This window comes from Terrapene carolina, unplaced genomic scaffold, assembly GCF_002925995.2.
Source record: "Terrapene carolina triunguis isolate 2854851 unplaced genomic scaffold, T_m_triunguis-2.0 Scaffold836, whole genome shotgun sequence".
Classification (NCBI taxonomy): Eukaryota; Metazoa; Chordata; order Testudines; family Emydidae; genus Terrapene; species Terrapene triunguis.
This window is the reverse complement of record NW_020665187.1, coordinates 2,001,797-2,013,470: the sequence shown is the minus strand read 5'-3', so window position 1 is coordinate 2,013,470 and position 11,674 is coordinate 2,001,797. Positions and strand designations below refer to the sequence as shown.

The following is an 11,674-nucleotide window of genomic DNA, read 5'->3' as shown; positions in this document are numbered from 1 at the left end:
CCCCCCCCCCCCAGTCCTGACCCCCAGCTCCAAGCCCAGCCCCTCTGAGCCGGGCACCCCCCGACCTAGAGCCCAGCTCCCCACCCAGCCCTGGGCAACAGTAGCGCCACCCCCAGGCAGCGACAGCCCATTGGCACCAACCATCACCCAGCGACAGCCCATTATGTAATTGCAAATGTATATATCCCATTAAAGCATTTAATGTTTTTAATAATGTATTTTGTGTATTTTCAAATTATTAAAAATTAATTTTGGAATGTATTTCACTGGTTATTTTTTACATTTCCAAATACATGTTACTATAGTATTGCAACTTTTTTTTAATGGAAGGGGCCCCCGAAATTGCTTTGCCCCAGGCCCCCTGAATCCTCTGGGCGGCCCTGCTAGGTACCACACTGCATAGTTCTTTTGCAAATACTTTTTTTTTTTTAAATATTGTACGTGCCTTGGGATAGAACATACTAAGGCAGAAGGTTTCAAACAAAAGGAAGTACTTATCTTCACATAACACAGGGTCAACCTGTGGAACTCATTTCCATGTAAGGTTGTGATGGCCAAAAGTATAACTTGGTTCCAAAAAGATAAGCTAATGAAAACCATCAATGGCTATTAGCCAAAATGGTCCGGGATGCATCCCAGGCTCCAGGTGTCCCTAAACTTCCAACTGCCAGGAGCTGGGACTGGATGACTGGAATGGATCACTCGAAATTGCCCTGTTCTATTCATTTCCTCTGAAGTATCTGGCACTGACCATTTTCAGAAGACAGGATACTGGGCTAGATGGGCCATTGTTCTGACCCAGTATGGCTGTTCTTATGTTCTTAATATCAGTTGCAGGATCTAGGCCTTGAGTGAGCAAAGAGACAAGGTGGGTGAGGTGATATCTTTTAATGGACCAACCTCTTTGGGTCTGAGCAAGGCAGTTTGCAGACTTTTTTGGGGCTCTCCACAGAAGTTCACCCACATGCAACAAGCTGCAAGGCTGGAATCTAGAACATGTATGGTGATGCCAATATTCCTCACCTCTCTCTTTATCATTCCATCAAACAGTGGATCAAATGCTTTCCTAGGATTATGGGAGATGTGACATTGCTGAATCAGGCTTTAAATAGCAGCAGGAAGCGGTGACCTGCTAATTCAGAAGATTTAAAACAAGAGGGAGAAAATACAGGTTTAATTATTAAGTAGCAATACGAAAGGGACAGGGTATTGTCTCAGAAGTGAGCTCCAGAGTAATCTACTGCAATGACTTTTGGTATTACCCAGTTTCTAGGTATTTGTAGATAATTCCAGGATGTTGATTTTTGACTTGTGTTCATTCTCTTCCCCTTACCACATGTTTGTAAACAGTCATTCTGACAGATGAGGAGGTCCAGAGGAAGAGAGAGATGATAACGAAGCGGAAGGAGGAGGAGGCTCTTAAAGAGAGCATGAAGCCCAAATTATCAGAGGAGCAGCAGAAAGTCATTGACATTCTTCTCGAGGCCCATCGCAAAACTTATGACCCAACCTACTCTGACTTCACCCAGTTCCGAGTATGTTCCAGGACCTGCTTTCTCTCCCTTAGCTCTTTTGTGCAGAAGACTTCCCGTTTGCTGTTACTAGGAGGACCTCTGGTGGTGGTAGAAGGCAGTGCCATAATTCTAATAGATAAGCTAAAGTAGTACTGTAGTCTCTACCTCTTCCATACCATGACCCAGTGCCAACTCCGCCCCCTCCCTGCCCCATTCCCACTCCTTCCCCAAATCCCTGTCCCGGCCCTGCCTCCTCCCCTGAGCACACCACATTCCTGCTCCTCCTTCCCTCTTCCCCCTTCCCCCCGCCCCGAGCGTGCTAACGCTGCCAAACAGCTGTTTGGCGGCGGGCAGGTGGGAAGCGCTGGGAGGTAGGCAGAGGAGCAGGGACACGGTGCACTCAGGGAGGGAGGAGGAGATGAGGCGGGGGCTGGGGGAGCTTGGCTGCCAGTGGGTATAGAGCACCCTTTAATTTTTCCCCGTGGGTGCTCCAGCTCCGGAGCACCCACGGAGTCAGCGCCTATGGATCAGACTAGATCACAATGATCCCCTAAGCTCTGACCTTAAAATGTATGAATCCATTCCAGTTGCCATCCATGAGAGAAGTACTATAGGTCAAATCAGAGCCTACATGTGTATTGAATTAGTCAAATTCCTCGGTGGTACACAAGGACTCTGGAACCAGGGCGGGCTCCAGATTTTTTGCCGCCCCAAGCAAAAAAAAAAAATAAAGAGGGGAGGCCGGAGTGCTGCCACCGAAGCAAAAAAAAAACACAACAACAACAACAAAAAATCCTGGAGTGCCGCCCCTTGAAAAGTGCTTCATTGATAGGCTGATTCACACAACCAAAGATCTGGGCCAGGAAGTGGAACACTAGTAGCTTAAAATTGGAAGAAAAACCTAAACCTAAGTTACTAATATTCCTAATGTATCTACCCTGTTAGTTTTGAGATCTCTAACACAATTACTAGGTAATTTTAATTAAAGAATTATATTAATGTGTCTTAAACCCAGAAGATTCACAACAAAACAGAATTAGAAAGTAATGTCCCAGTGCAAAAGAGGACACATGGTTGAAACTATTGGTAGTGAATTTTAAAATACTTCTAAATCAGCCTTGCAACATTGTCATGACAACTTACCATCCCAGGAACAATTGACTAACCTGCCCTTTCCCGTGGTGGTGGAGGAAAACCTGATGATATTTTACTCGTTGGACAGAGTATCGTAGGAAGCAGTCCAGCGTCAGCCAGGAATGACCTGAGCAATCTAATAGAGATAGGAAAAGACCTAGGGTGAAGTTTCCAAAAACACTCAGCACCAGTCCAACTCTGCTCCCATCAAAATAAATGGAAGCAGAGGTAGACCAACACTGAGCACTTTTGGAAATTCTCCCCCAAAATCCTATAGTCCACTGGATTGCACCCTTATCCTTGGCCAGGACTATGTTTAAGAAGTGTGCCCCTCTACCTGGGAGGACACAGAGAATAAAGAAAAATGCAGTGTTCCTTTGTCAACCCACTTTCTCAGAGGTATAATCAGTCCCTGCATTCTGTTCCAGCCTCCGGTGAGAGCCAACTCAAGCAAAAGAATAACTAGATCGTCGTCGGTGCTAACGTATGGCTCCTCATCAGAAGACTCCTCAGATACCTTCAATTGTTCTCCAGGTATTATACGTGCTACTGGATTACTCCCCTACAAGTGATAGTCACACGGATAAATCAGACTAGGGATTTAAGCAATTTATGGGTTTTTTAAATAACTGTTATTTTGACACAGTTTGTCAGTTCTGACTCTTCGTGTCCTTCATTTAAGAAATGAAACCCCTTCCCCCACAACCCTGCCAAACATTTAAATACATACCTAACAGTAAGCACATGCATAGTCCCATTGAAGTCCAGGGGGATTGCTCGTGTGCTTAAAGTTAAGTGTGTTAAATGTTTTGTTGGATCATGGCCTAATTCCACATTTGGCTTCCAGTGCAAGACCACGCTGTAACATCTCCTAAGGAGCCCAGATCCTTGAGCACTGACGTAGGGCCCAGTCTTCTCTGCCGCTTGCTGGCGCAGAGTGCGGGGTGAAAGGAGTAGGGAAACAGCTCAAGTGGCCACAATCCCTCAGAGGGAGGGGAGTTGAGTATCAGAGGTATCCCCTCTTGCACCAAACCTGAAGCAGCAACTCTGCCTGGAGGGCCGTGTGGCTGGGAGGGACTAGGTAATGGCAGAGGACAGCTGCTCTACCGGGCATCGCCTGAGCAAACCCTCAAGCAAATATCTTTGCGTTAACTACTGTGCATTTCTGCTCCATGCTACGCCAGTCCAATGGTGCTGCAGATTTTAGAGAGCAAGAGAGAACCTGGCTCGGAGGCGGGGTGGTTGATTGGGATGCTACAGAGAGCAGGAGACCACCATGGGAGGGGGTTTGCTTTAGATGGAGACCGGATGGAGAGAAAGCCAGGGATGGAGAGGAACCCATGGAGGCCTCACTGGGAAGGGTTTGCTGTAGGTATATGGCTTTGTTGAACAGGAGGGAGCTGTGGGGTGAAGTAGGGAGAGGATAGCACATAAGTAAACAGCTGGGGAATGGGGTGAGGGAAGAGCAGGGAGCAGAAGACTGGCTGGGGTAAATAGTTGCAGGGGTGGTATCAGGGAGCAGGGGGATTAGAACACAGGGGATATTGGCGCCTGGGTGTGGGGTGCAATGGGGTGATGTGAGTTACTAGGCAAGGTGGGGATATAGACTGCTGGGAGGCAGATGGTGACAGTGCCAGGTGAGAGATGTGGGTGAATGCGAGGCAGATTTTCAAAATAAACAGAGCTTTAGTGTTGCTTTGATTGCCAAATTCTCCTAATTGTGCCACAGCGGCTCCTGGAAGCTCCTTTTCCAAGGACAGCTGAGATCCCTGTAGCGTGAGTCAGCTCACTCAAACACAGATTGTTGCATACTCTTCCTCTCTCTTATTTTTGCTAAAATATTCCCTAGCCTAAGCCCCCTGAGGGCAAGGTGCAGGTGGTGCCCATGGCCTGGGATACAAATGTTCTGGTTGTGCAGTTATTTATTTTGACTCTCTCCTGTTGGTTGATTTTTATCCTGAAGAACAAACTTCCTATCATGGGGAAACCATGCAGCCAAGATAAATACCAACCTCTTTCCCCTCCGCAGAGTCTGTAGAGCATAGAATGTTCTCCAACATGGCACTGAATGAGGACTCTGACGAAAGCCCTCCCATGGGCATTAACCTCTCGCACCTCTCCATGCTACCTCACCTGGCTGACCTTGTCAGCTACAGCATTCAGAAAGTGATTGGCTTTGCAAAAATGATCCCAGGGTTCAGGTAAGGATGGGTTTGTTCCCAGAAGTTTTGGCAGGCGTTGCTTTGATTTTTGGTTGAAATCACTCCGTGTCTTTCCTGCTTTATGCTGCTTGTTCATTTTCCTAAACTTGTCTCATCTCTACTGCTGCCTTAAGCCCAAGCATTCTTCTTTCTTGATCCTTCTACAGCTCAGCACCACCTCCGCTGAAGCCATCACTGACTCTTCTCTTCCTGTTGCTTCCCTAGCCTTATCCACAATGGCCCTAATCCAGCACACCACTTAAGCACATGCCTAACTTTAAGAATGTGTGAGCCTTTTTGTTCTGCTTCTGTACAGCGCCTAGCGTCTATGACCAGAACTCGTAGGTGCTACTGCAACACAAATAATTTTTTAAAAGATGGTCGTCATTTCTGTGAGAAATACAGAAAAATACAAGCTTTTCAAATAGGAATGACAATAGGAGAAGTTGTTGTTTTCACAATTCTAAGGGGATATTGCAAGTGAGAGAGACTAATTCCAGGTTACAAAAAAAGCTATACAAGGTCCCTTTTCCTGACTCTAACTCCCTTAAGCATTTCATCCTGGGTGAACTGCAGTATCTGCAGTTTAAGTTTAAGTTCATTTAATTTCCAAATGACCCACCAACGGGAATTTTGGACTTTATTCTACTTCTTCTGTATTTCTGTAGTCCAAAAAGGCTGCTCTTGGAGGTGAGCCAGAAGACATTATCTGTATGGCTGGCATTTGGTTGCAGGTCCATTGCCGAGCTAACTGGAGGGCTGGTGTTAGATTTACTTGAAGTCTCACTGATTATTGTCTCCCCCTCCCTTCCAATGCTCAGGGAACTGACGGCAGAGGACCAGATTGCCTTATTGAAGTCCAGCGCCATTGAAATCATTATGCTTCGTTCAAACCAGTCGTTTTCCATGGAGGATATGGCATGGTCATGTGGAGGCAATGAATTCAAGTACCAAATCAATGACGTTACCCAAGGTAAATTAGCTCTGGCTACCCCCGTATCCAAAGCACGGCATGGGTCCATGGCAGCTTTGTTGCTTGTTGAAGCTTAATACATTTGTCTGGATCGGATTTCCCCACACTTAACATAGATTTTTGCATTTAATATAATTTAATACCACTTTGCGGATGCAAATTGAGATCCGCACCAATTCAAGGAATGCAAAGTTAAGGTGATGTTAGCTGGGATTGGGTACTGCCATGTAATTCATCCCTGAGCAGAGCCCTAGCACAAGGCCCTCACACTCCTTACATTCTACTTGAGCCCCATGGGGCTCATACATTTAACAGCCTAACTAGTCATCTGAAAATAATACCCATTAGTACCCTGGTGGGCAACCTGCGGCCCACCGGCCACACACGGCCCGTCAGGGCAATCCGCTGGCGGGCCGCCAGACAGTTTGTTTACATTTGCACGGCCAACCGCAGCTCCCAGTGGCTGTGGTTCGTTGTTCCCGGCCAATGGGAGCTGCGGAAGCGGCGCGGGCCAGGGGGGCAAAGCCAAAGCCCAAAGGCTTCAGCCCCAGGCAAGGGTCCTGTAACCTGAGCCCTGCCGCCCAGGGCTGAAGCCCTTGGGCTTTAGCTTTGGCACCGGGCCTCAGCAAGTCTAAGCCAGCCCTGGCAACCCCATTAAAACTTGGTCATGACCCACTTTGGCAAACTAAACTTTGTGATTTAAAAAAAAAAAATCTCTGAAACCAAAAATCACACCACATGAGGTTGCTCCCAGTCCCAAGAGACCAGCCACTTACCCTAGATCAATTTGGCCTTGAAATCTGAGCTTCCAGCAATGCAGTCCCTGCTGCTGTCATTTGTTTACTACACTTGGGAGATTCCTGTTTCAAGAGCAGCTGGCTTAAAACAACCTGCTACTGTTACAATGCTTGGAAATGCTCTATTTGCAAAAATCATTGGAAAGCTGAGCGAGTGTGCACACAAATGTGACACTTGAATAAAATGACTGTCTAGCACTGTTGTAAACCCACACACTCTCCTTTTGCAAATCGGCTAACTAGGAATCAGAATGCTGCGCTTTCCAAGATCCTCAAGCGCCACTGGTTCCTTCTCCTATCTCCTAAAATTATTCACTTTTAATGTGCATTGCACCAGCAGCATGCTAAGATGCTTTAGATGATATAAAGACAAGGTCCCTGCTCCAAAGTCTTACTATTTAGCAAGTCTCCACAGGAGAGAGGCCCAGAAATAAGATATAGGGAGGGTTGTAGGTTTCGAAATGAGGTGCATTGATAAAGCTGTGGGAGGAGTGAAGGAGGTCCCATGATTAGAGTAACACACTCAGGTGTAATTAGAGCTGTATGACAAACACTTAATTGCTTCATGAGAACTAGAATTTGGAACTGATAAATTTTCAACCACTTATTAGCTCCTCTCCCATTGACCAAACTCCCTGCGTTGAAGGGACCCGGTTGCAGATATCCTTGATATCTCTGGCTTTGTTTTCACTTAGCAGTTGACTTTTAGGAGATCTGATTTCCTAGAGGTAGAAAGGACTGTTCTGGAGGATGTTCTGTGTTTTGTCTTTTAGCTGGTCTCAGCCTGGAACTGCTAGAACCACTTGTGAAATTTCAGATTGGCTTAAAGAAGTTGAACCTTCATGAAGAGGAGCATGTGCTCCTGATGGGCATCTGCATCCTTTCCCCTGGTAAGAGAAACTTTGTCTGTCTGCATGTTCCATGCTCAGAGCCAATAACCAATAGCTGTTTTTAACTATAGCGAGGAAGTGGGGCTGCTGCCCTCAGCCAGGGCCTATAAAGCTAACCACCAGCCGTCTATAGGAGCCTGATCCAAGCCCAAGGAAGGCACTGCAGCCCTCACAGCCACTGCCGAGCCAGGGAGCAAGAGACCTAGAATCAAACATGGTTTGCCAAGGTGCTGTGTGTGGGGCTACACCTTAAAACCATTCGGAGACTGATGCCAGTGCAGAACAGTGACTCCCTTATTGAGTGGAGCATCTCGCTGGGAGTATGACAGCAGTGCTCTGGGATCTGCGCTGGCTGCCTATCGGTTTTCCCGTGGATTTGAAGGTGTCAGTTCTATCCCGTGAAGCCCTATATGACCTGGGACTGGCCTGCGTGAGGGATCGCTTCTCTCCTTGTGCCATACTGCCACAGCGGCTATCAGCAGGGGGCACCCAAGCTGGCTCCCCCTCTTATAAAAGAGAGGGGGCAGCTAACGGGTGTTCCATGTGAGGGCTCTGTGATTCTGGATCTTGCTCCCCTCTTTGGTCTGAAATAGCACCCAATTTAGTGGCATGCTGCCAAAAACCTCTGTTTGAGGTTCCTAACTGAGGGAGGGGAAAGGAGTTTTCAGTGGGTGTCTGGCTGGTTGTTTCTGTTGACATGATGATGCAATGCAGCTGAGTCTGACATGTGGCAGTAACAATCAGACGCCTAGAGCCTGGCATAGGTGTGCATCCTGCATTCTTTTAAATAGGCAAGAGGCGATAGCAAGAAATGATGGAAACGTCGGGCTGGAAGGGGCCTGGAGAGGTCGTCCCCCCGCACTGAAGCAGGATTATGCTTAGACCATCCTGACAGTACTAACCAGCTAAACCTTTCACATGACATGAATTGTTTGCTTTGATTTCTAGACCGCCCTGGCGTGCAGGACACTTCTCTGGTGGAGTCCCTCCAAGACCGCCTTTCCGAAGTCCTCCAGACCTACATTCTGTGCAAACACCCTCCCCCGGGCAACCGCTTACTCTATGCCAAGATGATCCAGAAGCTGGCAGACCTGCGGAGCCTGAATGAGGAGCATTCCAAACAGTACCACTGCCTTTCCTTCAAGCCAGAACACAGCATGCAGCTCACCCCGCTGGTCCTTGAGGTTTTTGGCAATGAACTCTCCTGACTTAGGACGCAGGACAGCACACCCAGAATTAAAGGGATAAGTCAGCCTGGTGAGCAGAGGGCTGTGACCCTTAACCAGGGTTTGTATATAGACACAGTTTAGTTTCACACTACTGGAGAGGACTGTGTTTTCTGCACATCTTCAGTCACCTGGGTTGGCTTGCTGCAGAGCGGCAGCCAACCAGCTAAGCTGCTTTTTTTTCCCCAGCGAGTGGCTTTTCCACTTGCCTTTCTTCTGTAACCAACTCACATATCCCTTCATGGCTGTTTCAAGGCTGCCTTCAGATTGGGGCCTTCTTGAAACCACCACTTTTTTTGGTTTGTTTTACAAAGTAAAAACTGAAATGTCAGGCCACTAGTCGGGAGGAAATGACTGAGATTTCATGGGTGAGCATAGAATTCAGGGCTTCAATGAACCCCTAATGCTGTGTGTGGAGAGAGAACAGTTCTCTAGTTACTCCTTCCTAAAGCCTGCTGCCCAAGTGCTGTTGGTGCACAATTGCTGGCTCGTTCCACCCCAGAGCCAGCTGAATGATCCCAGCATATGCCCCCACCCCCTCCACAACTGGCTGCAAAGTATAGAAATATCTTAGTCTCAAAATAAATAGGAAAATGTACTTAGAGGAGAACAATTCCTGTATCTCTGAGAGAAATCTCCATTTGCCCGCTGTGTAGAAGCTGAAGATCTCAGAAGCAATGGCACATTGTGGTCTGTGTCCCCCTGTTAATGTGACAGGAATGAATGGGATATTTGTAAGGTTACTAGTCTCTTGAGTTGCTCTGAGAGGTAGCCAGACTGGAAGTGGTCTCTGCCAGTTTCCCCCTTGATCTGTGATAGAGTGAAGACTGTCTCTTGGGCTCCCAGGATGGATAGCTAAAAGCATGAAAATCCATGCTCATCAACACGCTGTACCATTTTTGTTTCAATGTTGATGTTGCCAACTGTCGAGGTGAGACATCAGATAATCAATTAGGAACAAAAGATCCCTTTCAGCCTGTGGGGTGGCCAGTGGGGTGGTTTCTGGGCCTTGGTGTCTGCTGGACAGTTATCAGATAGCTTCTTAACAGATTACTTGCCAAGCCTGTTAAATGTGCAATATCTTGGGATAACTCAGTAAGAATTAAGCGGGGAAGGATTAATCTCACATCTTCCTGCCCTGAAATGTCCTGTTTGCAGCAAGATTTCAGTCTTTACAAGAGGAGTCCTGGTTTCTTAGAACTAAGAAATAAGAAAGGGGCAAAGCAGCCAATAAGCTGTGCATAGCATTGCATCACAGTCAATTAAGGCCTGAGATGAACCCAGTCTTTCATCCTGAGTTCTCCAGAATTTTCCTGTGCTATGTAGGAGTCCTGCTCTCAATGCACTACAGGACACCGACTCTGTTGTGTCAGGGGTCCCTGTACAAACATAGGCAATGATAGGGGCTAGCGATAGCATCCATTTTGGAGTGAAGCAGGTATCCACTCCGGGGCCTCCAATAGTGGCAGGTCAAGTGTTATTAAGAGGGCAAGAAAGATTGCAGAAAAATCTGCCAGCCAAGGAAAACCAAACGACGCAAGAGCAAAGAAAATCCCTCTAGTTCAGTCCCTCGTGTGTCAGTTGTTGGGTGTGCAGAGAATGTTTGGGTCAGGTTCTGTTTTGTGTACTAGGAAAATTACTTTCCATCTGCTAATGTGCATCTTTAGCAGCTGCTGCCGCCGCCGCCTTTGTAAACAAGTTGCTCATTTTCCTAATGCTAAAGAATCAGAATTGGGCTTTGAAGCTCTGTGTTCGTGCTCCTGTGTTGGGTGGCTACAGCATGGCAATGGTGTTGCTTTCTCTGTCTTTTGCACTAATGTGGGAAGGTTTGTGTTGCACTTTGGTTAACCCTATACAGCTCTCAGGAAGTTGCCAGTGGCCTTTTGTGTTAAAACAGTTTATCCCATATGCCAAAACCTCCAAGCACTTATTGTAGGAGAGTGCATTCCCCCAGATTGTGAGATTTGGAATAAGAAGAAATGTTTCCTTTTTTAAAAAAGAAGAGTTATTTCATAATTCTGGAAGAAACTCAGCCTGCAGATTCCACAAATATATTCTTCTGGGTTATGTGAAATCAGGGTATTTCTATTGTTTAAATTATGCCTTTCCTCTGATTCCTGTGTATTGCCTTATGCCTGAAATGCCAACTGTCTCCGCTGTGCTCACTGCCACGGCTCTGCAAGAGGGAGCCCTAAATAATGATGTTTAATAAAATGACTTGATTAAATATAAATAGGCAAACCTCTTTACTGAGTAAACTTTCCAGAAAGCTGAAGTTGAGATTGGCATAGAGACCCGGCATGTCATCTACTTTTTAGGCATCTCAGTACTTGAATGTCATTTTAAAAGTGCATAGTTCAAGTGCATGTCTGTACAGCACAGCGTGTGTTGGGACACAGCATTATGAAATGCAGATGTTTAAGCCTCTATATAGAATCTTCAAAGGGAAACCAAAGTAATTCCTCCCATCGGGGTAGAAAAAGGCTATAGGAATGATAAGTAAATCCCTGGAGATATTGTGGTAAATAAATCCTGATAGACTAACAGACGTATTGGAGCATGAGCTTTCGTGGGTGAATACCCACTTCTTCATCATGCTCCAATACGTCTGTTAGTCTATAAGGTGCCACAGGACTCTTTGCTGCTTTTACAGATCCAGGCTACCCCTTTGATACAAGAAATCCTGAGACTGCTTCGCTTTTATCTTTGATTGCAATCTCTCTTGTGTCCGCTGGGTGTCGCTAGCACAGCAAGAATGAAAGCGGCTCCTTTGCAAGTGTTAAGTGCCTCCAGCTTACGTACAGCACAGTTAACCTTTTCCCTGTCTGTGTTCCTGAGTCTTGCCAGTCTGAAATATCCCTCACTCAGATCCAAGGAATTGATCTCCTCCTTGGTCTCTGCACTTGTTTGAGAAGCTGTGAGATGGCAGTTCCCCGTCC

General features: G+C 46.6%; 1 protein-coding gene across 2 annotated transcripts in view; it reads left to right on the top strand.

Annotated features, from left to right (window-relative positions):
• The window catches only part of VDR (vitamin D receptor), a 100,368-nt gene extending 89,050 nt beyond the window's left edge, over positions 1 to 11,318 (top strand). For both annotated transcript variants that reach the window (XM_026660753.2, XM_026660752.2), the window contains exons 5-10: positions 1,351 to 1,535; positions 3,077 to 3,182; positions 4,678 to 4,849; positions 5,671 to 5,822; positions 7,393 to 7,509; positions 8,458 to 11,318. In XM_026660753.2, the coding sequence (XP_026516538.1) occupies positions 1,351 to 1,535; positions 3,077 to 3,182; positions 4,678 to 4,849; positions 5,671 to 5,822; positions 7,393 to 7,509; positions 8,458 to 8,717 (992 nt within the window). In that variant the 3' untranslated portion in view covers positions 8,718 to 11,318. The remainder of the gene's footprint in view (positions 1 to 1,350; positions 1,536 to 3,076; positions 3,183 to 4,677; positions 4,850 to 5,670; positions 5,823 to 7,392; positions 7,510 to 8,457) is intronic.
• Positions 11,319 to 11,674: the final 356 nt, after the last annotated feature.